Source organism: Fimicolochytrium jonesii, assembly GCF_025526975.1.
Source record: "Fimicolochytrium jonesii strain JEL569 chromosome Unknown EV422scaffold_20, whole genome shotgun sequence".
Lineage (NCBI taxonomy): Eukaryota > Fungi > Chytridiomycota > Chytridiomycetes > Spizellomycetales > Powellomycetaceae > Fimicolochytrium > Fimicolochytrium jonesii.
Window position 1 is genome coordinate 37,302 of NW_026515687.1, and position 24,680 is coordinate 61,981.

At 53.1% G+C, this 24,680-nt stretch overlaps 11 protein-coding genes across 11 annotated transcripts; 8 read left to right on the plus strand and 3 right to left on the minus strand.

Moving 5' to 3' along the window:
- Positions 1-104: 104 nt before the first annotated feature.
- EV422DRAFT_569344 (uncharacterized protein) lies at positions 105-4,134 on the plus strand (the record flags this gene model as incomplete). Its single annotated transcript, XM_053072760.1, has 12 exons — positions 105-203; positions 267-349; positions 412-704; positions 770-888; positions 951-1,235; positions 1,302-2,055; positions 2,129-2,172; positions 2,242-2,362; positions 2,438-2,514; positions 2,584-2,864; positions 2,936-3,064; positions 3,135-4,134. The coding sequence occupies 12 exons, from the start codon at positions 105-107 to the stop codon at positions 4,132-4,134; spliced, it is 3,285 nt and encodes a 1,094-aa protein (XP_052923624.1).
- Positions 4,135-4,441: 307 nt separating this feature from the next.
- EV422DRAFT_161715 (uncharacterized protein) lies at positions 4,442-5,136 on the minus strand. The gene is made up of 3 exons (XM_053064995.1): positions 5,040-5,136; positions 4,790-4,946; positions 4,442-4,696 (listed from the first exon to the last, which is right to left on the minus strand). Exons 2-3 carry the CDS (start codon positions 4,812-4,814, stop codon positions 4,461-4,463), a joined length of 261 nt encoding a protein of 86 aa, XP_052923625.1. The 5' UTR covers positions 4,815-4,946; positions 5,040-5,136; the 3' UTR covers positions 4,442-4,460.
- A 135-nt stretch (positions 5,137-5,271) lies between these two features.
- EV422DRAFT_536483 (uncharacterized protein) lies at positions 5,272-8,869 on the plus strand. The gene is made up of 3 exons (XM_053070830.1): positions 5,272-7,000; positions 7,076-7,236; positions 7,272-8,869. Exons 1-3 carry the CDS (start codon positions 5,418-5,420, stop codon positions 8,729-8,731), a joined length of 3,204 nt encoding a protein of 1,067 aa, XP_052923626.1. The 5' UTR covers positions 5,272-5,417; the 3' UTR covers positions 8,732-8,869.
- EV422DRAFT_536484 (Zinc/iron permease) lies at positions 8,870-10,906 on the minus strand. The gene is made up of 5 exons (XM_053070831.1): positions 10,646-10,906; positions 10,287-10,564; positions 9,596-10,205; positions 9,338-9,517; positions 8,870-9,269 (listed from the first exon to the last, which is right to left on the minus strand). Exons 2-5 carry the CDS (start codon positions 10,479-10,481, stop codon positions 9,058-9,060), a joined length of 1,197 nt encoding a protein of 398 aa, XP_052923627.1. The 5' UTR covers positions 10,482-10,564; positions 10,646-10,906; the 3' UTR covers positions 8,870-9,057.
- Positions 10,907-11,156: 250 nt separating this feature from the next.
- Positions 11,157-13,660, plus strand: EV422DRAFT_536485 (uncharacterized protein). Its single transcript, XM_053070832.1, has 2 exons — positions 11,157-13,481; positions 13,569-13,660. The coding sequence occupies exon 1, from the start codon at positions 11,386-11,388 to the stop codon at positions 13,249-13,251; it is 1,866 nt and encodes a 621-aa protein (XP_052923628.1). The 5' UTR covers positions 11,157-11,385; the 3' UTR covers positions 13,252-13,481; positions 13,569-13,660.
- Positions 13,661-13,707: 47 nt separating this feature from the next.
- EV422DRAFT_507865 (uncharacterized protein) lies at positions 13,708-16,328 on the plus strand (the record flags this gene model as incomplete). The annotated part of the gene is made up of 2 exons (XM_053068688.1): positions 13,708-13,758; positions 13,836-16,328. 2 exons carry the CDS (start codon positions 13,708-13,710, stop codon positions 16,326-16,328), a joined length of 2,544 nt encoding a protein of 847 aa, XP_052923629.1.
- Positions 16,329-16,409: 81 nt separating this feature from the next.
- Positions 16,410-18,108, minus strand: EV422DRAFT_161884 (DNA-directed RNA polymerase). Its single transcript, XM_053064996.1, has 8 exons — positions 17,894-18,108; positions 17,715-17,822; positions 17,378-17,630; positions 17,188-17,303; positions 17,056-17,122; positions 16,857-16,979; positions 16,675-16,782; positions 16,410-16,615 (listed from the first exon to the last, which is right to left on the minus strand). The coding sequence occupies exons 1-8, from the start codon at positions 17,969-17,971 to the stop codon at positions 16,491-16,493; spliced, it is 978 nt and encodes a 325-aa protein (XP_052923630.1). The 5' UTR covers positions 17,972-18,108; the 3' UTR covers positions 16,410-16,490.
- Positions 18,109-18,297: 189 nt separating this feature from the next.
- EV422DRAFT_536491 (uncharacterized protein) lies at positions 18,298-19,348 on the plus strand. Its single transcript, XM_053070833.1, has 5 exons — positions 18,298-18,503; positions 18,576-18,605; positions 18,687-18,715; positions 18,800-18,949; positions 19,041-19,348. The coding sequence occupies exons 1-5, from the start codon at positions 18,420-18,422 to the stop codon at positions 19,210-19,212; spliced, it is 465 nt and encodes a 154-aa protein (XP_052923631.1). The 5' UTR covers positions 18,298-18,419; the 3' UTR covers positions 19,213-19,348.
- Positions 19,349-20,340: 992 nt separating this feature from the next.
- EV422DRAFT_161967 (uncharacterized protein) lies at positions 20,341-21,501 on the plus strand. Its single transcript, XM_053064997.1, has 3 exons — positions 20,341-20,870; positions 20,964-21,204; positions 21,283-21,501. The coding sequence occupies exons 1-3, from the start codon at positions 20,447-20,449 to the stop codon at positions 21,419-21,421; spliced, it is 804 nt and encodes a 267-aa protein (XP_052923632.1). The 5' UTR covers positions 20,341-20,446; the 3' UTR covers positions 21,422-21,501.
- Positions 21,502-22,171, plus strand: EV422DRAFT_161993 (uncharacterized protein). Its single transcript, XM_053064998.1, has 2 exons — positions 21,502-21,968; positions 22,155-22,171. Exon 1 carries the CDS (start codon positions 21,582-21,584, stop codon positions 21,846-21,848), a length of 267 nt encoding a protein of 88 aa, XP_052923633.1. The 5' UTR covers positions 21,502-21,581; the 3' UTR covers positions 21,849-21,968; positions 22,155-22,171.
- On the plus strand, positions 21,981-23,407 carry EV422DRAFT_536496 (small GTPase superfamily). The gene is made up of 2 exons (XM_053070834.1): positions 21,981-22,374; positions 22,565-23,407. Exons 1-2 carry the CDS (start codon positions 22,309-22,311, stop codon positions 23,087-23,089), a joined length of 591 nt encoding a protein of 196 aa, XP_052923634.1. The 5' UTR covers positions 21,981-22,308; the 3' UTR covers positions 23,090-23,407.
- The last annotated feature ends 1,273 nt before the right edge of the window (positions 23,408-24,680 follow it).

Below are 24,680 nucleotides of genomic sequence, written 5' to 3' on the forward strand. Positions count from 1 at the left end.
AAGTGGACAACCGCTGAACCCTGCATTCAGCGCGAACTGTCAAAAAGCTGCTAGGGGTTCGAAGTTCACAATTTCCGTCCTTACATTAGGTCCACTGGTGGAGGATGTCGCTACCTCCAAGTCAACAGGAGATCCTGGAAGGTGCAGGGCAATTGAGTATTGCTACGTTTGTTTCGACTTTAGCTTTTACCAGTGGGACAGCTGTAGGTGCCCTTTAGCGTAGCCGTAGCTTTGCAATATTTAGAGATACTGATAGTGCGTTACAGCTGGGGTTCTATTGCGCTTTCTTTTTTCTCCGAAGCCGTGCGCCGCTGGTTTATTCCCCACGATCAGCCGTCGTCCCGGAAGAGTATGTTCAATTTGTAGTTTTTGCACAGGTTTCAGGTTTCTGATGTATGCACAATCATGTAGAAAGCGAGCCCCACAAAGTTCGGGCTATACTCTCCTAAAATCATGTCTATGGGTGCCCGAAGAGGAGCTCATCCGACAGTGCGGCCAGGACGCCTTCGCGGTGATCTACTACATGCGGCAGATGCTGATCTTTTTTGCAACGCTCGGAGGTGTTGCTATCGTTACCCTGTTTCCATTGCATCAAACGGGGGGGCAGAATTTGTTGGGACTGGACTCGTTGACTTTGGCAAACATTGGGCCTGCCGAGACCAAGAGGCTTTGGGCTCATCTGTTGATCAGCTGGATATATGGTGGTACGTAATAGACAAAATATGATGAGTACTCGAAAGAAAACTTGATCATCGCTTTCATTTAACAGTCTCTTGTATGAGAGTCATAAGGAGACTACTTCAAAAGGCGACTTCGCTGCGTCACTCTTTCCTTCTGAGTGAGGAGAATCGGAGGTCGCTAGATGGATACACCCTTCTCATTCGTGATGTTCGTATGTGATTCAGCCCATGAGCCCCATTTCAACCTATTCACCCTCATCACATTTCCAGATACCAAAGCATCTCCGTGACCCACATAAGCTGTTCATTCTTATGGACCGCATCCAGCCAGGCTGCGTCGAAGATGTCGTAGTGAGCACACCCAGCCGGCGACTGGATCGGTACGCATCTCAGAAGATATCCGTCCGCAACGCAATAGAGAGCGAAATCACCGCATATTTGAGAAATGCGGCGTATCGCAAACCTGCGAAGAGGAGAAGGAGTGTTTCGCCTGTGGGATCCCGGTTGAGATTTAAGAAGGCGACGAGGGAGATGGAAGAGGTTGATAATAGTGGAGTACGCCGCATCTTTGCAATGCAGCTTCTTCCTCAGAAGTGACCAGGCTGACAGGTTTTGCTTTAGGATCTACGAGGGCGAACGCAGTTCACCTTGCCACACCCAGCGACATCCTCGTCCATGAACTTCCATGGAAAAAGAGAGGACACGACACATTCGCCAAGCGGGGAAATCGGGGCGGGCACGGCACGAAGGGATTTCTCCGCCGATACAAATCATGGAATGGACGTAGATCCTTCAGATAAGGGTCATCTTGAATTGCCCAACGTCGAAATCGACGTGGAGGATGGGCAACATCATTTTGTGGATCACGTTCTTTCAGGAAACTTCCAAACGTCAGCACACATCCCCATGTCCCACGACACAATGGCGGGAGACGGCGGTTCCCAAGACAACGTCGGCCCATCCACCTCATCCCTCAACCTCCCCGAACCCACCCCACTAGCTCCTAAAACCGCCAAACGCCCCATCCACCGCTCCTATTACTTCGTCGGCCACCAATCTGACGCGATCGCAGACAATCTCATCCAACTCCGTAAATTGATTGAGAAGACCGAACGCAAGCGCACCAAAATCGTGTCAAACCCCACTCGGCAACAAGGTGCAGCGTTCATTGTTTTCAAAGACATTTTCTCCCCGCATGTAGCGGCCCTAGTCAATCTGGACCCGCGGCCGAGCTTGATGGCGGATCGCCAGACGTGTGTGAACCCCGACGATATCATTTGGGAGAATTTGGATATGGAGTATGGAATGAGGAAGGCGAGGACGATGGTTGCTACGGCTTGTATTGTCGGCCTGACTTTGGCTTGGGCATCGATGAGTAGGTCCTTGCCATTTGGCCGTTGCGGGTGCAGAAGAGAAATAGCTGATCCGTCTGATGCCGCTCTCTGCAGTGACGGTGATTTCGTCATTTGCGACACTGGATCGTGCTATTCAGGTATGCCATATATGCCACAAATATCCAGACCATGTCTCGGAAATTGATTCTCATTCGCTTTCGTGATAGTACCTGCCTTTCCTGAAGGTCTTCGACGACCTCGATCCGGCAACCAGGGGCGTTGTACAGGGAATACTGCCAACTTTGGCTGTATCGCTTCTGTTTATGCTCGTCCCTTTCATTGTGCGAAGTAGGTTTATCCCGGATGTTTTGCCACAGGCTTCGACGAACCATACTTACGGAGCAAATTTGGAACCTTTTTCAGGACTGTCACACTTTGCAGGCCATCCTACGCAGTCCAGTATAGAGCGCACCCTCCTTACGTTCTATCACGGCTTTCTGGTAAGTTGCGAGCCAGGTTAGCACCCATCTCTGCCGGCGCCTCATAGGTAATATTCCCCTCAATGATAGGTCTTCAACATCCTTCTCGTAATCACAATCTCCGGCTCACTCGTCACAGCCCTCAAGAACATCATCGACAACCCTCAGCGGATCCTCAGCATCCTCGCCACATCCATACCCACCGTCTCTAACTTTTATGTGAATTACGTGATGTTGCTCGCGCTCAACGGTCCCGCCGGAGAAGTTCTACAGCTTTCAAATTTGTTACTCAAGCCGATCATGTTGAGGCTGTTTGGCAGTACGCCGAGGAGCATTTTAGGGTATTCGAGGCCGGGGTTCTTTTTGCCTGGGTATGCCATACTTGCACATAAAAGCTGGACGGACGGATTACTTGCTGAAGATAGCTTTTCCTTGACTACAGGACGACACTGGCGAGCCATTCATTGATTGCAACAATAGGCTTGACATATTGCACAGTCGCGCCCCTCATTGTCGTTTTCGTTGTTCTGTACTTTGGGCTCTATCAAGTTGCTTATTCGTACCAAATGCGGTGAGTAGTTTCTTTTTCCACCTGCCTCTCCCGATGTCACACAACCTGATCTCCTTCTCGTATGATATAGTTATGTATACCAACATTTGGCTCAGACCGGCGGGCTGTACCTGAACACTCTTGCCCGACAACTCTTCGTCGGCCTTTACATCCATCAACTAGTCCTGATCGGACTTTTCCTGCTCAAGAAAGCCTACCCGCAAGCCCTAATCATGCTAATAATGCTGAATGTTACCTTTCTCTACCACAAGCACACACGGCTATACACAACACTGATGATGGCCGTGCCCGCCCGCGCCGTTGTCCAGATGGAAGCTAAGCTCGGCGCCACCGCATCTAGCCGGTCGAGAACCGCAACGGCTACGACGACAGATCATAGCGACGCTGACGCTGCGAGACGAATGAGTGGATGGGATAAGGAGTCTAGTTCTGATATTTTGGATGCGGCGCAGGCCATTCTGATGGAGAAGAGTCGACCGATCTGGGATAAGACCGTTGCGCTCGTCGGTGGAATTCCGACACTGATACCGACGTTGGGGAGAAACAACCCGAAAGACCACGCAGATGCAGCGGACGTGGAGGCGGGGACGAAAGTACCTACTGATGTTGTGAAAACCCCACGCGCTCCCCCTGCAGATATGTTTGAGCCACGGGAAGAAGCACATCCGCCAGGGAAGGAAGTAGCCTCAGATATCCCACAAGCAAGCGCATCAGGGCATCCAGGCCACGACTTCGATGATTCCGACTCCGACGACGAAGATTCCACCGCCGACTCCAACGACCCTGTGGGCTCCCACGCCGAGATGCCAGCAGCCAACATCAAACGCAAATACCTCGGCCCTGCCGACTATCGCGAACGGCTTTCACCTCCTTCTGCACGCTTGGCGCCGTGTATGATCTGGGTGCCTCATGACATGTATGAAATTGCCAATACCGCGATCGCTGCCGAAATCAATGAAGCTCTGGGCAGCAAAGTACGGTTTGTATGCGACTGGGCAAAGTTGGACAGCAAGGGACATATCGTTGTGGATTTGGAGCTAGCCTGTGATCATATTAGGGTTGAGACTTGAAGATATTTCGGACTACGGAGGATATTCTGCACATTTTTGTATTTTTGTGTCTGCGTTGTGTGTTGTGCTTGTATTGTATTCATGTCGAACTCCATGCGCATCTTTGGGACGTCTGGGCCTGGGCCACATCAAGATCGAAAGAAGATCGTGTTATTCTATACAAGAAGCTAATATCCACGAGACAACAGACGCGGTGCCAGCTAGATGGTATTCAATATCCGACTCTAGAAACGGAGCGGTCAGGAGCGCTAGAAAGAACAAGAGGATAAGGCCGGGTGCTCAAGGATGGTCATAAGAACTTTGGTACTAACCGTGGGCACATGCCATTACTGAGGGGTATCCTTTGGTGGTCCAGACAACTTGAAAGGCATAGCTGGGGTACCCCGCACTTCCTTCATCAGATCCAGGTATTGTTGTGCAAGGTGTCGGCAGTTCTGTAAGTGGTTGACGCCCTCCCGCCTGTAGCACCATCGCATCTTGTCCCGCACGACGTGCACTTCTTGGAATCGCACCATCTGCTCCTTGAAGAATTCATCTCTCGACCGCAAGACTGCTGCCCTGTCTGCAAAGTGGCGATATAAATACTGGTCAGGAACCTGTCCATGTGCCCCATAAATTGCCCAACGTATTCGTGCCGTCCGGCGCACTTTCGCACGTTCGTTCCAAGCCCACATCTTCATACGGAAACTCCGTCTTTCCCACGCTCCCGCATCCTCTGCTCGCAGCTTGCGTCTTCCACGGCAAACCCGTTCGTGCTACAACAACTCACCATAGACATCGAGGTCTGGGTCAATAACCGCCAGAGGCGACACCTGAGTTATCCAGCGTGAGTAAAATTATGCGAACGAGAAACAAACGACAGACAGCGTGGATTCCTGCCGCGGCTTGCCTCCTCACGCACGTACCGGTATAGTTTGTGGGACAGCCATGGTGTGTGTGTGTGTGTGTTGTTCGTTGGGAATTCAGGATTGCCGTCTATTGCCAACTTCAAGTTCCCACACGACTCGGTCGGTGTTGCTTCACTCCCCACGCAAGTCTTCAGCAAGCGTGTTCTTCTGTTCTGGTGGTCACGCTTACGTAAACGCTGTGCTTGCTTGTCTCGCCGGTTCTCTTCTACGTAGCTCCGAAAGCAGTTGGCATTCGCAAATTTCACCAAAGGAATAGCCTTGTAGTCTCAACGCCCCGAACAGAAAGAACAAAAGCCACTTACTACTTCGTCTCGAGGTCAGGGCAGCCACGACTGCATACTCGACCGTACCCGCTGCAAATCCGGTTTTGGAACAATGGCCGAGAAAGTGAGCAAAAAGGAGAGGAAGGAACGGAAGGAGAAAAAGGAAAAGCAAAGTAAAGGAAAGGAAACGGAAGAGACTCCAAAACCAGCACAGGAAAAGGATGCTGTGAAAGAGGTTCGAGTTGCGGCTACCGAGACGGTGTCCGCGGTGACGAAGAACCCCACCGACACAGAGGCTGCAAAGTCTTCCGACGACGCAGCCGTTACAAAAAAGACTGAGAAGGAGGGAGCATCGTCGGGCAGGTCCCGCACTACCCTTTTCGTGTCAACAATCCCATATCATGCCACCTCCGAGCAGTTGCAAGAGTTCTTCTCCGAAATCGGACCGGTGCGGTCATGTTTCGTAGTCGCGGACAGCAAAGCCGAGCCTGGGAAGCCAAGAAACAGGGGTTATGGATACGTTTCCTACGCCCTTCCGGAAGATGCCGATCGTGCGTTGAAGGATCTGAAGAAGACCAAGTTTTTGGATATGCGTGTGCTGAAGATCGATTTTGCCATGACGAAGAAGGTCATTGAGGATAGAAAGGCCAACGGTCTCCCTTTAAACGACGATGCGGAAAGGCAAAAGGCGCGGAAGGAAAAGATGCAGAAACAGAAGCCTGTTGTCGAACCTGCCGCCGATGGTGACGCCGCACCCGTCGCTTTCAATGCTCCACGCACCCCGAAGATACATCAGCGAATTTCGAAGAACATAATCGTGGAGATCACGGGCCTGCCCGCGGACATCACACAGAAACACGTTTACAAAAAGGCTCGCAAATTCGGAGACGTCTCCCAGGTGATATATCCTGTATCGAAGCGAGGCGAGATACTTGCTGGAACCGCACACGCCGTTTACAGCACACCAGCAGAGGCCGACAATGCTGTCAAACACCTGGACGGACACCAGTTCAAGGGTGCAGAAATCCGAGCGAAAACGGTGGTGGACGAGTCGAAGATTGCGAAACAAGCTCGTCTGATTGTTCGTAACCTGCCATGGCAGTGCAACGAGCAGCACCTGCGGAAATTGTTCGGCAAACATGGAACCATCGTTGATATCCTGATCCCTCCAGCGGTCAACGGCAAAGCTCGTGGTTTTGGGTTCGTTCAATTTGAGACCCAGGAAGAGGCCGCTCAAGCGATCGAGCAGGTTAACGGGGTCGAGCTCATGAAGCGTCTCGTCGCTGTGGATTGGGCTTTGTCAAAAGCGCAATTCGAAAAGGCCGTGCAGGAGGAGCAGCAGGAAGAAGGTGGCGATGCCGCAACTCCAGCTGCTACAGTTCAATCCGCGTCTGCCGATGCAGACGGTGACGACGACAATGACGACGAGGAGGAAGATGAGAAGCAATTCTACCTCGACACGATTGGATCGGATGCCGAGAACAGCGCCGACGATGCGGAAGAGGGCGACAGCAATGAGGCTGATAGTGACGAGGAATCTGATGCGGGCGATGATGTGGAAGTTACGTTTGACGATGAAAAGAAGAAGGATGCTACGCCTAAGCCATCCAAGCTGGCAGCCAATGTGCAAGACAACTGCACACTCTTCATTAGGAACCTGAACTTTGACACAACGGAGGAGGAGCTCTCTGAGGCGTAAGTGTTCATTTCGAAGCTGTTCCCATTTTTCTTGTCAGAACACAATACTGATTTGCTGTCCGTGAATGCCAGATTGTCGCATTTCGGTGAACTTCGCTACTCTCGTATCACAATGGATCGCGCCACCGGTCGTTCCCGTGGAACTGGGTTCGTTTGCTACAAGCGTAAAGAAGACGCAGAGACGTGCCTGGCAGAACACGAGATCGCTCGGCGGGCGTCGGAGGCATTGCACGGTATAAACGCTGCCCCTGTAGATACCAAAGCCCAGAAACACAAAAAAACCTTGCGCCCACCAAGTCCATCTTGACCCCCGAGCCGTCCCTGACCGCCAAAGCGTCGCCATTCTTGGTCGGCGGCCGATTCCTGAACGTGACTCTGGCCGTGAACAGGAGCGAAGCGAACCAGCTAGCGGAAGACGGCAAGCTACGTCGTCGTGCAGATGACAGCCGCAACATGTACCTCATGCGCGAAGGTGTCATTTTCCCCGACACCGAGGCCGCCAAAACACTGACGCCATCGGAACTCTCCAAGCGCCAAACAAGCTTCGCCGAACGCAAACGCATCCTCACCACCAACCCCAACCTCTTCATCAGCCGCACCCGTCTCAGTGTCCGCAACCTGGGCCTGAAAATCGACGACAAGGAACTCAAACGCGTCGCTGGGATCGCCGTCCGCAAATTCTGGGACGACGTCAAGAAGGGGTTGAGGGAGGGTCTTGAGCCTGAGGTTATCAAAGAGGAAGAGAACGAAGGTCGCCCCGCACCCTCTGGATCTCGCAGGGCGGTGGTCACGCAAGCCAAGATCCTCCGCTCCAAAGACCGTATCGACGCCGCTACTAAGCAGCCCCGGTCAAAAGGATATGGGTTCATCGAGTTCGACTCCCACGCCGACGCATTGGCGTGCCTGAGGTGGATGAACAACAACCCGCGCGCGTTCAACCCCGCCCCCGCCAAAGCAGGCGCAGCGGACGCGACCCCAGCAGCAGCAGTAGACGACGAAGAAGCTACCTCTGTCGCAAACAGCAGCGGCAAACGCCCCATCGTCGAGTTCGCGATCGAGAACAGACAAGTCATCAAACGCCGTGAGGAGCGTCAGGCGCAGTTTGGACGGAAGGATGATGGGAAGAAACGTGGGAGGGAGGATGGAGAGGATGGTGGTGCTGATGGCGGGCCGTTAAAGAAGAAGCGGTTTGGGGAGATTTGGAGGGATAGACGTATTGCTGCTAAGGAGAAGGGGAAACCGTTGGGGAAAAAGACCGATGGAGCAAGGCCGGCACAGAAATGGGTCAAGCCGGATGGTGCGCAGCAGAAGTGGTCGAAACCCGATGGTAGCAAACCTGCGCCAGGAGGATGGAAGGATAACAACAAGAGCGCTAACGGAAAGCGGAAATGGGGCTCTGATGGAGGCGACAAGGTCACCGCCGTTGGCCAAAACAAGCGGGGCAAATTCGACAAATCGTTGGACGCCAAGCAGCCGCGACCATCACCAGCCGCCGCGCCCGCGCCCGCTAGGCCATCAGCAGCTGACGACCAAGCTAAAAAATCCAAGAAAGCCGCAAAAGCCGAAGCCAAGCTCTCAAAAGACCAGCGCGACGACAAGAACTTTGACAACCTCGTGCAAAAGTATAAGAAGAACCTGTTTGGTGCCGGAGCGGGCACGAATGCGTCGGAGAAGAAACAGGCGGCTACTACTGCTGATGATAAGAGTATCAAGCGGTGGTTTAGCTAGAATTTTTCAACTCGGCATTGGTAGACCTAGTCATATGTATCTAGCAATCAGTATATAGCATTGGGGGACACCGGTGGAAAGCTCGGAGGGAGATCGATTCACGGAAGTATTTAAGAATGCATTTCATAATTATATTTACATAAGATACAAATGAAGTGTCCGACCGCCATCAACGGCGGAAGTGGGAAAAGCGGGATGGGTTCTTTCGCGAAAGCGAGGATATATATTGCTGGTGTATAAGCGGTTCCATGACTGCCTTAAAGAAAAAGAGTCTTGAAGAGGTAGAGCCTTTGGTTGTCCCAACGTATGGGTATATTGGATGGGATCTACGCCCAGCGACCAATCACAGCCATGAGGGCGGCACCGGCCCACAGGGAAAGGAACTGGACGAACTGTGCGCTGATCCGGGCGTGCTTGAAGTTCATGGACTGGAAGTGGGGCACGATGATGTTGGCGAGGCCGTCGTAGAGGAGGATTCCGGCGGAGAGGGCGTCGAGGACGCCGGTGGAGATGAGGGCGCGGGTTGCGTTTTCGTTGTCTGTAGGATTTATGGACGATCAGAACCAGATATTCAAAAAAACTAAGATGAGAGGAGAGGATACTTACAACTTGAGTTGAGCGCGATGCCCAATGCGATTCCAATGGGCGTGGTGAAGCAGTAGAAGATGACCATCCCGATTGCAAGGGTGCGCTTCTTGAGCTCTGCGTCCAAGACGACGGTGGAGAGGGCCAGGCCCTCGAAGAATTGGTGGAAGCAGAGTGCGATGAGGAGACTGTGGAACTCCTCTGGAAGAACATAGCAGGATGCGTTAGTACACACGTATTATCAAACAGCAATATGGAAGACGAGAGGCGGAGACGTACCTCTGGCGGCACCGAGCGTCAACCCGATGATGATAGAGTGCGACGCAATACCGAGCTCAAGAACGTACGTCGCGACAGTCTTCTCGGCATCCGCGAGCACCAAGCTATGGTGATGAGCGTCGTCAGCGTGAGCTTGAGAATGGCGATGGACAACATGGGGCTCCGCATCCGTAGACGACGATGCGCCCTCGCCGTTGATCCTATCCTTATCTTGAACGAGTCCTTCCTCCAGCTGCTTGCCAGTGGATAGTGAAAGAGGCCCTTCGGTAGAAGTGGACACACTGCCCGAGTCGTTGTCGCCGTGGGCTTGCTCAGCGCGCATCTCATGATGGTGGTGTCGGTGGGTATGGGCGGCATGCACGGCCTTTGTTGCATGCTTCTTGCCATGGCGCTGGCGTAATATGGTTACAGCAGATACTTGAAGGAAATGGGTGAAGAAAATGCCAAAGAGGGCAATCGCGCCGGCCCAGGCGCCATAGTCTTGGAAGACTTGAGGGAGGCATGGGTTGGTGAGCTGCTCTTGGGCAGGCGTGAACATGTGAACGACAGCGGTGGCTAAGATGACACCGCTGCCGAAGAGTTTCAGACATTGGAAGGACAGGTTGCCAAGCTGCAAATGTGAAAGGAAAAGAAGAAATTAGGTAAGACAACTGACGACAGCATGGTGAACGGTCAACTGCTGGCAACCCACCTTGGCCGCAGAGAATCTTCGCCCGACGATGGGCAGGAGTGTTCCCATGAACGACAGCAACATGATGAGAAACATCGCGCCGATATGCCAGTGGAGGTCATAGTCCCCCGAGAGCTCTGCAGCACAAACTGGCTGCTCGGCGTCAGCGGGGGGAACGTCAGCTTGTGGGGGGGTAGCTTCGGGTTCGGCAGACATTGTTATCTTGGAAGAGAGGCGCGAGTCCTCTGCGTGAAAAGACCTTGTTTGTGTGTGAACACCTCTGACGTTCGTTGCAGCTTCTGTATACAATGGGGCGAACCAACGGTGAGTATATTCCTTCCGTCTCGAGGCGGGGTATCTGAGCACCTCTCTGACCCTACCTTATGCTCAACGAGTGGTTCAGAACCGACGATCAGGCGGCAACTACTGATGGGCCGCTTTTCTGAACGGCGAAGAATCAGGGCCACAGACAGAAAACAAGACACGGGGCGGCGAGGCTTGCAACTGTTCGTCGTGGGTATAGAGGGTGGATAGGACGGAGGGGTATGCGGGAGAGAATAGCGGGAGGGGGAACCGAGAAGGTAGCGGGATCCTTTTGTAGCAAGGACGGGAGGGGAGAGCGAGCGAGGGGGGGGGGGGGGGTCCCTCCGAGGTCCTCGCAACTGATGGGGTACTCGCCGCCCTCTCTCTCTCTCTCTGTGTCGGTTGTGTTCGCCGTGCGATTGATTGGTGGGGAATTCATCCGCCGCCCGCTGCAGATCTGCAATTGCGCCATCGCCCCCACAAACCACAAACTCAAAGTCACGTGGGGTCTCGTGGCTGTCTTCTGGATATTTTGCGAGTCGAGCGAAAAAAGAAGAGCAGCAACAAGCGAACAAGCTTGCACCTACAGGAATTTGTTATTGTTACTATTGTTATCAGCTGCTGGACCCTGGTCCCTCACTCGAACTAGCACAACGATGGCTGGCCCCAACCCACAGGTAGCTCCTTCTCGTCGGGGGAGCAGCAGCGCAGAACAAAGGCTTCCAAACAACTGGCCGCCAAATCACCTCGAAAACGGCATTCCGGTCTTCGCATAGCGCACTTTTGGTTCGAAAACAATTCCTTCTCGCGGACAGCAATGGCAGTGGACGACAAGAGTCCTTCACAGCAACCAACAGTGCCCACCGTATCATCTAGCGTTGCACCCAGCTGTGGCGTCTCACAACAGTTATGTCCAAGCGTCGGGGACGGAGTTGGCGGCAACAAAGGCGCAGTTAGCGGAACACAGACCCATCTCCACACCTCGGAACTTAGGAACGACCTGCCATGGTACAGAGCCGGTACAGTGCATTCACTGGGGACCATCTTGGCGACCGCGTTGCCCGTCATTGTTCCTCTTTTCGGTCTCGCCGCTTTGCTGCGCTACCTGGAGATGGAGGTAGAGGGGCTGACGACCGGGACGCGCGAAATCGATTCGCACACTGACTCTAAGAAATTAGCGATTTTTATATACTTTGGACCATGCTTCATTACGATCCTCACCATCAATGCGTGGGATAACCCGGCAATCAGAGGGTTTCCGGAATGGAAGGAGGCGATTGAGAGCTACGTCGACGTTACCGACAACAACCCCGAACTATTTGAACGCGTGAGAAGATCAAAGCAAATAACAAAGACATTCGTGGGATACCTCGCCATACGAGCGCTCTGGGTGGTTCTCAACGCCATACCCGCCTACTATTGCGGCTCGGCCAATGCTGCGTTGGGCTGGACCGTCCTGATCAACGTATTCTTTCTATTCTCCATCGGTTCGTTGACCGTTTGGAAGGGACAGTCGCTGAAAGACAAAATCCTGCACACATTTCGGGGATCGTCGTCGATGATGCTGGGTTATCTGACGGTATACGTTGGCTTTTACGTCCTTCGACACACTAAGACGCTGCAGTTTGCTGCGCCAATTATTACTGGTCTCTGCTATCCGATGATGAAGCTAGTCCTCATCGCTTACTACATCGACGCCGGGAAAGCACTCTACGGCTGGAAGCTGCACGACCGGCTTTGGGGCGGTGCAGCACACCTCTACTCCTACGTGGTGGCTTTTCATTCTGCCTACGGTGTCCCAAGCAAGCTTCAAATCCTGAGCTTCACCAGCGATGCGCAGTTCTGGGTGACGCTCCTGCTCAACTTCATTGCGGAAGTCGGCGCACGTTTATTTGGAGTTTACATCGTTAGGTGCCTCCAGGAAGCTGCTGTCCAATCGGAAACGAACGCGAACTCGGCGGTACACAAAATGATTGATGGGAAGTGCGATAACGCCGGTTCGTCCGATGACTTGGAGAAGCTGAGGAAAACTCCGCCGGCGACTATTCTCAAATCGGTGAACATGCAAGAGATTAGCATCAAAAGCAATATCGACGCAAAAGAGGAAGAGTCGAAGCACATACCCAGCGACAATCGGCCGAGTGCAGCAGCCGCTCCGATACCCAGAAGTCCGTCGTCAGTCAAACGTTCAAGCCCCGACCCATCCGCCTCGTTCCTCCTGCGCGCCCACCAAAAGATGAAATGGATCGTCACCACGAAGATAAAGATGGCCGACTTCCAAGACCCGCAGTGGCACTGCCTCACCTTGGGAGGCATGGCCGTCAGCGAGTATTGCGCCTTGGGATGTGCGGTCAGCCTCCTCGTCTTTCAAGGCGCCGCGCTGGGCGTCATCGAACCGCCAGAAGGGTCCCCGAGCGATCCCGATACCTTGAGCGTTGGCGCCTCTTTCTTGTGGGGATTCGCACATGGAACCTCCCCGAACGCTTTAGGTTGGCCGATTCGAGCTGGCATCTTTTTCGCGGGGGAGATTATAATGGATGTTGTTCTGGGCGTGGTACAGCGCCAGCATGGGATTCGGTGGGAATCCCTGCCCCCTTTCAACGCTTTGGCGATTGTTGGCTGCTGGGCGTGGCTGTTGAGTTGCACCTGCACGTTTTTGACTGTCTATCGGGACCTGCTGTAATCAAAGCACACTACAACACCACCCCGAACTCGCAAGCAGCTGAATCCGCATCTCCCTTCATCAGCATATCTGATGGCTGTTCGTCGGACACATTTCACGTAGAGTACACCGATTCTTGCGAAAGCGGCCATCCCCACTTGTACAATATATCAATACATAGCGCCCTTCGAGATGAACCGTTGTGGAGAGCACATTCTGTTATCTGGCATATTCATGTGGTTTCATCAATTCTGGTGGGGCATGCAGAGTAGTCTGAGTAGAGGAGCGGAGAGGTCCCACTTCCCAGTGAGCCGCGAATGGGCCGCAAACGCGCACACCTCAAGATGAGAGATGCCGCACACGTTCATATTTGCCAAAGCCGTTTTATCACAACCGTCGGAGTCCAACGTGGCACCATCCTGAGAGGAAGGGGCGCCAGCGATAGTATACACGATATACAGAAGGGTCGTAGTCGGCATGGCGTCTGCAGACGAGCGAGCCAAAAAAGTAGAGGCCGCGAAGTTGAAGGTAAGCTTCCGGTCAAGATCACCGTGGAAGGCCTTACTACCACTAGCCTCTGTACTCACTGGAGAACCGGTACACAGCTGAGACGCTTCCAAGCCTCGAAACCCGGAGGAGACGAGTCTAGGAGGAGCATCGACGTTGGGCAGCATACGCCGCCACGTGCGCAAAATGCTGGGGAGATCACGGCGTATGGCGCATCTACGGCCTCCTCTGCGACACCGAGACCGATACTTGCCTATGGAGCCGCGGACGGAACCTCAGCACCTACCACTCCATCAGGGCAACCGAGCGAGCCTGGAGTCACAGCACCTGTTGATGCACCACCCCCGACACATGTTGACATTGATAACCATGACGACGCCCAACTCGAAGCCAAGCTGCCCAGTTCTCAGAACGCGCTGGATAAGGCAAAAACGGAAAAGACGGAGCTGCGGAACGAGATAGAAATAGAAGCCAATCATAAGTCGAGTCGGGAGGAGGAGAATCGCGTGTTGCAGGCAGAGCTGGCTTTGCTCAAGGCCGAGGTATCAGCGCAGCGATCTGTGGAACAAACCCAGGATAGCTTGCAGAACGTGCTGGATAAGGCTGAGGAGGAGAAGACGCAGCTTCGAAATGAGATAGAACGGGAAGCCAGTCACCGGTCAAGTCGTGAGGAGGAGAATCGGATGCTGCAGGCAGAGCTTTCCTTGCTTAAAGCCGAGTTAGCGGCGCAGAAGTCTGTAGGGGACACACAGGAAGGTGAACTGCGGGCCGTGAAATCACAGTTGGATGAGAACAGCGAGGTGATTCGGGGACTCAGGGAGGAGCTGGAATTGGCGAAACGGTCTGCCAAGGAGACAGCCGGGACAACGGAACTAGAAGAAACTCTCACCGCGGAGAGACAGAGGGTGTCGAGTTTGGAAAATGATGTAGCCGATGCTGCTATCCGACTACAACAGGCGGGAGAGCAGCTGGCGGAGGGGGGTGCCACTATCAGCGCTCTTCGCGAAGAGTGCCAGGTGTTGGGCCGCCGAGTCTTGAAATTGGAGGCCGACAAGGCAGAGCTGCAGAATGAACTAGTTACCCTACGGTCCGCTATTGAGGAGGCAGGAAAGGAAAAGGCCGAAGCGGCCCGAGCGGAACTGGACATTGAAAAGAGTCAACTACCTGCCGACCGGCCTGCATCTGTCTTGTCAGCGAAAAGCGAGGTTTCGCGCCCGGGATCCGGGCCAACTGTCTCCGAAGAGCCGCATGAACACCTGAAAGAATTGGAACGCAAGTTGGCCAAACTGCAACAGGATTACACAGCCTCACAAGCCGAACTGAAGCGGCTTCACTTATCCCAAGCCGATGTCGGAACCCTCCTCCTGCGGACCGGGTCATCTCCAACTTTTGCAGAAAGCCTCGCAACCTACCAACGACGATGCGACGAGCTGGCGACGCTGGTTCAGTCTCTGCAGGTAGAGCGCGATCAGATGAAAGCTGAAGTTGAGCGCCTCAAAACCGCCGCGTGGGAAAGTGAGCGTACTGAGGCCCGGTCAGCGGAAATGTCGGGCGAGCTGAGCAGTCTGCGCGAGAGTATAGAGAGGGAACGGGAGATGTGGAAAGGACGGGAGGAGATGATGAAGAAAGAAGTCAATGCGGCTCGAAGCGATAACAGTGTTTGTGTACAGCTTTTGGACACACTTTGGGCACTTCTGCGCGATGAAGTCGGCTCGAGCGGCGACGATTCGTCTAGTATACCACACACACCAACGACTCATCGTCCCGCGCATTCCACGAAGGCATGGAGAGACGGAGCGCTAGAGAAGGCTGTCAATAACCTGTTTGAGAAAGTGAAGGATCTCAAGCTAGCCTTGGCAGAAGCACATGTCGTGATGGACAAGCAGCACGACAAGATCGAGCAGCTGCTGTCGGAAGGTGCAACACCACCGGCTTCCAATAGCCATCCTCCCCTTGATCGCCGGCAATCATCGCTACAGCAGAATGCGAGCGCCGAGCGGGAGGTTTCGCGGCAAGACGTGGGGACGCAGACGCATCCCATGCTTGCGTTCGCACGATTGGAGACTGTAAAGGCTCGGCTTGCCGAAGCCGGGGTTATATGGACGTTCCCCAGTGCCAATCGACGAGGATCTCAGGAACTCAAAGACCAACCTCCTGCGTCACCATTTTCTTCGGATTCAGCAAGTACTCAAACACATGAACCTCGGCCTAGTGACCTGACTGCCCTAGAGAAGCAAATCGGGGCTTTGGCCATGTCGCACGCCCAGCTGCAAGCCGCGCATGAGATCGCTCAAGCCCACATCGCCTCCCTCGAGCAACGGTTGGGGCATGCCAAGAAGCTTGTGGTGGCATTATCCACCGGGGATATCAGTCAATCGGGCGAAGATGAAGACGATGCAGCACAGGTTAGCGAAGACAGAGTGCGTCTGACGACCACACTAGTTGCGCAAATGGCGCAGATCCGGGAACTGGAGGAGGATCTCAATGCCTGGCGGGCACGATGCGAGGAGTTGGAGGAGATCGTAGAGGAGTGGTCGCTAGGGAGCGCCGGAGGGCCGTCCAAGACTGTTACAAGTCCGCAATCAGCGTAGATAACCGATTTTTTGAACCTCATAAGCAAATCCTCGATCTGAATCACTCTCGCGTATGTAAATCAATAAAATTAGATAATGTTATGATGCAGACAAAAACCCCCTTCAGTGCTATGTACAGAATTTTGATTCATCTAAGCAAAAACTCAAGCGACCCGTCGCTTAAGATGATAAGGCCCCGGAATCGCGCAGGGCGTTCTTCACCACTTGGCATTTGTGGATCAACAATTTGGCGGCTTCGGTGAAAAGAACTTGTGGTGGCAGGATTCCGGTTGATTCGATGCTGACTGTGAAAGGGATTAGCGTGTGTTTACCGTACGATCCAAAGCGCTTGATAACCGCTTACATAGGAAATGGTCGCGCACACGCGTCAGCCGAACTTTGTCTTCAAACTCTGGGTGCCGCAATACTTCACGGCTGACTGTGTCTTTACGGGGGTTCACGACTCGAGCCTCTGGTTCACCTGTCATACAAGACCTTGTCAGGTCAGCCAATCAAAAGAATTCGCATCGAAAGAGGTTTCTGCACCTGCTGCGTTCTCATCGACAGCCACGACGCCTTCTGGGAAACATTTTTGGAAGCGGTACGCCGAATCGCCAGTGATGGGTTTCAGGATTTGAATATCGGGAAGCAAACGGTACGATGCAGTCGCTGTTGGGAACACAATATCAATCCACAAGCTACAGATTCTCAACGAAAGAAAGACTTTCCGGGTTTCTAAACTCACCGACAGGTGACCACTTTGCGTGCTCTTTCCCTATTCCTTTCTGACAATGAAGCTCAACGTCGATAATCTGGAGAGACGGAACAGGTTCAGTCAGCTGAATAAAGCTTGCTCTGCAAAAGCATTGCGCCCTACCTGGCCCGGTCGCATCTTTGTGATGAGAATGTCGTCAATCACGGGTCCAACGGGCCTATTGGCGAACCGCGTGCTCTGCAGGCCTTGCGGGATCCATTCCAGATCCCCAGAAAGAACTGTGAACCGTTCGCCTCTGATTAGATCCACGCTGCCCTGTGCCAAATCGCTGCGGCACATTCGAAACCCGTACCATTGGAGTGAATGTACTTCACACTGGGGTCCACCGCAGACGTCGGTGCTTCTGGGTTCTTCTTGCATTCCACAAATAGTTTGAACACCAGCGTGTTCTCGTCCGTTGGCGTGTCCTCCGTACCCAATCGGAACTGGAATGCCCGAGGGTCGCATTTGATTGGTATCAACCCAAGGCGCTGCGCCAGAATCTCGTCGTGCATGATCGATGTGTTGTTCAGGACGTAAACTTTTTCGATGGCCATTGTCGGCACCTAGATGGAACCGTCCAACCCGCAGTGAGCCGCTTGCCCTCCTCCTTCAACACCATCTCCGCACCGCAGATTCGTCCGACGCACCTCGCCAATCAATATCCTTCGGAATGCGTTCGCTATCGACGCGTCCACCCCTATCATATCGAACTCCATGTCGTCCTTCCCAATGAATCCAACGACGATTTGAAAGTTCTGGAGAGGATTGAAATGTTTGGTACAGAGGTCGTTGTTGCACCTCTCGGGTTCGTAGTAGAGATTCTCACCTGCTTGAACTTCTCCAGGTCCCAAGCGAGATCCTCACCTGGGAAATTTCCCGGAAATTCCAAGGACGACGGCTGCATGGATGTGGAACGACATTCAGCGTAGATTCAGTGCACCAGCGACCTTTCGCTTCCGGCGGTCATCCCTGAGCCAATTCGTCGTTGCTTGCGGCCGGTTTTCACACTGTAGGGTGACCAGTAGCTATGAGTGCACTTGGTGGGAACTTACGTGAGCAACCCTGTCCTTGTACAGCACCACGCGGGAGCGCATCAACTTGACGGGGTCTGTATCGGGCATGGCTGTCTGTTCCTTTGCCAATTGCCTTGTGGTTCAGGAACGCTTTGGCCGAGTCCAATGTCAAATTTCGAGAGTCGAAGTGCGAAGCCGAAAGGGTCTCTGCCAGATGTCCAGGGGAGAAGCCCGATCACGTGACTAATGTCGCTGTGACGATGCCATTCACCATTCCCAACGCAACATTGAACTTGCAGGAAAGCCCACCTTAACAACACCATAAACAAGCAAGCAGCGATGGGTGCCTTGGACAAGTTCTTGACCCATCACTTCGGGGGCATACCAAAGTCCTTCAAGGACCTGGAGTGGATCATCAGAACGGTATGTTCTTGACTGCCACGCGCAACCTCAGTTTCGAACCCGACCGCTAAATCCTTGTCTTCGCAATTCCAGCGGCCAGATGTGCCACCTATCATGGTGTCGGTAAGTCCTTTGGTGTCTAGGTTTGTCTTCTCTTTCAGCAAAAACTTAGAGCCCGTTGTCTTTGCGCGGAATTTCAACTAGGCCGATGAATATCGTTCGGTGACACCGGGGTACGTGTGCTGCATGGCTTCTTCCTAGAACTCCATACCCTAGAGCGTCCCACGTCTTTCCTCTTACGAATCCTTCATGTACAGGTCGCAACCGACGTACCAGCCTTACAAAAACGAGAAGCTGTCGAAGAACTACTACTTTACTCGCGATTACAGGCGAGCGTATCCGCAGACAGTCGTGTACACCTCTGCAGAAATCTCCGGTCTGCTTCCTCCTGGTATCGAGGTTAAGAGGTTGGTTTCCGTCAGCATGAACAAAGGAGAAATGGGATCAAGGCAAAACGAAGGGATCCCTTATCAATATTCTGACTTCGTCTTGTCTTAGCATCGCCGCCAGCTCCGAGACCGGGGAACTCAGCTCAGTCTCACAAAACGCAGCATACACAGCCAGCAAATTGCCACCACTCGTAGACCGAAAGTACAGGTGGAAGCCGGCGATGCCTCATCTTAAGCCTGATGCTGTCAACTCTGAATATCCTCTCCGTGGAGCTACATAAAGACAGTAGATTGAAGACGTTTTGGGCCTACAGCTGTCTTTTTATCCTTGTCGTCAATGAAGCATTACTATACCCACATGACATTTACTTTTCAAAGAATCGGGGGAGCATGCAAAATGCAGGATTTGGGAGGTTGAGGAGGTTGGAAAATTTCTGCCGAGTTGAAGTCATGACGATTGCGCCAGGGGATCAAGGAGGGTACACAGGCGAGCGTCAAGCTTACGATTGAGGGCAATGTTCTTTTGGCCGAAAGAGGAGAAGCAAAGGAAGGCGCGAGAAGCTTTCACGGTTTAGGGTTGCTTGGAAGGTTTGAAATGCTGAAGATATCAGCGGCATCTTTCTTGATGGGGCAATTCACCACTCTCCGGCGAGATTGGTGAACTGCGGAGGACCGCAATGAACTTAACGTAATGGTCCATACAGAACGCGATTACGGTGGATGCTGATAGGTGCAAGTGTAACGAGGTGTGACTGCGAGCAGTTTCGTGACATTCCATCTCTTAACCCTGAATAAGCCCGGTGGACTCGAACTGGGCGGGGTCGGAAAGCCCACGACAGTATATGACTTGATCTTCACATGGTTTCCGCTTCCGTAGCTAGATAAATAACGTGCCATATGGCGATACATAATGAGCCTACAGTCAACCATTTTGCAGGCTATGCCCACCCCTACGGACCAAGGAAAAGGTTGGCGGGAGTCATTGTTCGGTGTTTTGCCCGGTTCAGCTCCGTCCAGCGGACGCGTTGCCACGCGTTCTTCTTCCACCGAAACCCTTCCTTCTCCAGGGGTACTCCGCGATAACAAACAAGCACGGCAATTCATTTTTTTTCAGACATCAGCCTTCTTTCTCCATGGAACCTCCCTAGCGAATCACTAGTGGGTTTTCCCTTACAGTACGAAGGCACTCGCGTAAGCGTAGAGGAAAAGAACATGGGAGGGGATGGGGTCGAACGTGTTTTGGGGTTTTCGTGTTTGTGTGTGGGCTTGGCGAGTCGTGCCGCGTTCCCTTCCAACCTGCCATATAAAGCCAAGGGAGAAGGTCCCGAACCACTTTGCATCCTGTTTGGCTTCTTCCTCCCACGTCGTTTCACGTCGGAGTGCGTTTTGAAAAGCCTCATCGATCTACGAACATAGTCGAAACATCGGAAATTGTCGTGGGACGCCGAGCAAGGACATCCGTACATCCATATCCCGTCAACGTATCCGTCTGTCCCCGAAACCTATCTCGACGCAATGCCATCACACGCGCTCGTATTAAGCCTGGTCCTGTCCTTCCTTGCCATCCCCCGCATCGCGGCTCGGCCACCTCCGATGCAACTCATCCCACGCGAAATTCCCGTCGTCACCCTCGCACCCATCATCGACCCGCCCCCCGTATCATTCACTGTCCTGCCAGAAGTTCCGACTACGGAGCCGACGGCGACGGCGACCTACGCATACGGCTACGCGTCATCGTCGAGTGTGGCTCTGACGGCTACGGCAACGTTGATTGCGACGCCTGTGTGCGATATCCCTGACCTGGAGGGGACCTGGCTTGATGAGGAGTTCGGACAATCGTTGGATAACCTGTTGAAGCAGGCTGCGAGCGCCTATAATCGCATCATTTACCCTATCGTTGGCCCGTGCGTTGAGCTCGATGCTGAGATCAATGAGGATTGTAAGTATCCTGAATTCCACCCGGCCATCCTTCCATGGGCGCTTGTCAACTCCAGGCTAACATCTTTAACCCTCTCGTCATCTCACATCACAGTGCAAAAGTTCTACAACTACTACTACATCGCCGAAGCTGGCATTCACGGCCCTGCATCCCTCAGCGACGTGCATAAGCAAGGAATCCTCACCGACCAAGTCTGCGACGCGCTCGAGGCCGTCGAGGTTGTCATCTCCCAGATTGGCGAGCACAAGGAAGAGTCTTGCATCCACTACGGTGGACTTGGCCAGATCACGGCCATCTATCCCTGCCTCGCGCCGGCTTACCCGAGCTCACCTAGGTAAGTTTTCTGTCTGGCCGTTGTCTATGTCTTCTCCTTGACCATTCACTCAAATCGCATCTCCTTTCACGCGTCCAGGCCATACTTGATCCCAGAACTGGACCTGATTGAAGCGCCCAACATCAAGAACGTGCGGCAGGGTCTCGGATGCCGTGGTGAAGTCGTCGCCAACGGATCCCGAAAGCGGGAGATCAAGGAGAGTGTGCGCAGGGTCTAACCAACCGGCCGTACAACCTACACACCGCTATATACCTCTTCGCCATTTACCAGCTTGCAGTACTGAATGAGCCGGCTTCATTCCTACATGTTCCTTTCTCTTCTCTTTCTTCATACCCGTCTTAGATGGAGTGTACATTTTGCACATATGTGTCTCTGGGATGCTCCCCTTCCAGCTCTTGGGACGTTTTCTTCTTGTGTTTTATTGTGAATGTAACTTATTTGGAATGACGATATCGATAAAAAACGCGTTGAAGTTGATGGGAATGAAATACATGCGATCAACCAGCGGCACAGCGAAGGTGGCGAGCGACCAGCGTCTCCACAGCGGCATCCGTTTGGACAATTGCCCACACCCCGACAGCCCATTTTCCAACGAGCAGACAGACAGACAAGCCTTGGGACCCATCACCACCCACCGCTCGTAACGTGTCTTCTTGTTCGGCCAACGCGCGAAAGAGGCTCTGTGAGACAAGAACCTTCCTTCGCCCACGCCGACTTTCCCGCCCAAAGACGGGCAGACCGCCACTTACGCACGCGCAGATAAAGTAAGTGGTGAATATAAACGCACGCTCAGGTGCCGGCCATATATAGATGCATGCGGACCGCTGTTCTCGTGCCGCAACGTTGAATTAGAAAGTGTCGCTTAGGCCACTTCCGTTTGTGTTGCGCGATATCGCTGAGGTGCTCACTCCGCAATCTCCCAACTTGTCTCAGCGTTTGACTTAGTGCAGACCATACGCGCCCTTTCAACTGCACCTCCTTCACACCTCGTCCTTTCGTTGACGGTCAAACGCCTTCCTTGCTACGGTCCAGTCTGAGCACAACCATCGCCTCCCACGCCCTATAACTCCTCGCCATTCGCATCAGCAGTCTTAAACAGCAGTCATGTCGAGAGTAGCCTTAGTACGGGAGTACAAAATCGTCGTTGTTGGTGGAGGTGGTGTTGGGAAGGTAAGAAGTTTCCTTGTTTTGAGAAATGCGAACTGCTGCCGTGGGAACTTCGGCGGCTGGGAGAAAATTACCGGCCCGAAGGTGGATGTGATGCCCGAAGGTGGATGTGATTTCGTTGGGTCTATCGAATTTCGAAACTTGGTGTACCGTACCCAACCGTCGCTGAAAATCTGTTCTCCTACCATTGCAGAGTGCCCTTACGATCCAGTTTATACAATCGCAATTCGTTGACGAATACGATCCGACTATCGAAGATTCCTATCGCAAGCAGTGCACCGTCGACGGAGAGAATGCCGTTCTCGATGTGCTTGACACCGCGGGACAAGAAGAATACTCAGCGATGAGGGAACAGTACATGCGATCTGGGGAAGGTTTCCTACTGGTGTACAGCATCACGTCTCGATCGTCCTTCGATGAAATTCAGACGTTCCACCAACAAATTCTGCGAGTCAAGGATCGGGATTGGTTTCCCGTGACTTTGGTGGGAAACAAGTGCGATTTGGAGGGCGAGCGGGTTGTCGGCACAGCGGAAGGAAGGGAGCTGGCCAGGCTCTTCAAGTGCAAATTCATGGAAACGTCTGCGCGCAGCAAGATCAACGTCGACGAAGCATTCTACTCATTGGTTCGAGCGATCCGTGACGAGAACAAGAAGACACCTGGAGGAGGCACGGCACCCGTGAAGAAGAAGAAGAAGACAAAGTGTCTCATCATGTAGACAGCCTTCACGATCCCTCTTCCATGCTACATTCCGGAGGACTGTATGCACGCGAGTCTGACCGCGACCTGTAGCGCTCCGCAACAGCGCTGAGGCAACTATTTCCTAGCTGGCTCGGCTCTCTCTTCCCCTCAGAGGCCCCTCCCCCCATCTTCTCGTAAACTCTCCCTTTCCCCACCCATCCTCTGTTCCATCTCTTGATGTCTTTGCTGCCTGATTTCCTCTTTAGAAGCCCACATCACGGAAGCGGATACCCGCTTCAAGAATCGTGTAAGCGCCGATGTAAATTTTAATAGATCCTTATTTCTTTTTCTTTGCCAACATGAATCACTTCAGTCGAAAGAAAACACCGGCTCGAGTGATATAATATTGAATTGCACTGATGTGCCCATGTACAAAGTGATTACGTGCGGGAAGAATGTTTATACTGACTACATATACAGGGCATCTAAACTGTCTATATACGCTAACCACCAAGTCCTTGTCGTAAGATCACGTTCATCCGGGAAAGAGGAAGCCTGGACGGATGGAGAAGGTCGTCGGAGTCAATAGATGGGCGGTCGTTGGCGGGAAGCGCAGGGTTGATATGGAGGATTGGACGAGCAGTCCGGCTTAGTCTGCCAAATGCGCCGCTCGACAGATCGTTTTTCAACAATGACAAGCTCCCTTCGGGCACTTGCAAGCATCCCCGCAAGAGCATTCGTGATGTGCAGCCTTCCTCTCCGGCTCGCCGCAAGCGCACCTAACAAAGAACCGAGAACCTGTCAGTCACACCTGTCAAAGTGCAAAGCACACCACAGAACTAGGCACACTTACTTCTCATGCTGGGCCGGACAAACGCAGTCACTCCCACACGTGCAGTGCGCGAGCTCTCGCCTACTCTCGGCTTGCGCCTTGACTGTCGCCGAGTCGCACGGACAAGCCAGACCCTGTGCGCCGACGCATCCGCAACCGACGCCGCATTGGCAGATCCCGAGCTGGGTTTGGGTTGATGACATCGTTGATGCTGGCTTTGCTTTCTTGAGTGGTTTCGTTGGGCTTGCTGGGATCGGAATGCGAGTTTTTGGTTGAGCTGTCAGTGGGGAACTGTGATGATGCACGCAAAAATCTGGAAACCTCCACCCGTATTTATAACGGCTGGCTATCGGGATTCAATCACCGCTTTCTAATGAAATTGGGATGCGCTCATTTTGCAGCCCTACCGGTCTCCTACGGAACAGCATGGGTTGCGGAACAATCAATATGCTGTGAAACCAATATGGTGGCGTCGCTCTGTGTCAAATGCTCTGTCCAATCGTTGCGGCTTCCGGACTCTGACATTCTTCATCATACGTACACATAACGAAAGCTGGTATTGCCCTCACCCTCTGATATGCTTCTGATGTCAGGCATGAGCGTTGGCCCTCTCGGCGCAAGCTGCTCGCCAACATCCATTGTCCAACTTGAAGCTGTCGAAAAAATGAAACACATTAAGCACATGACCAAGAGACACACGGAAGACGGATCTTTTCCATTGTATTTTCGTAATATACCTCATTCAGAGACGAGCTCTCTGAGGGATTTTTCAGGTCTGATGAACCGTCAGCTTTTT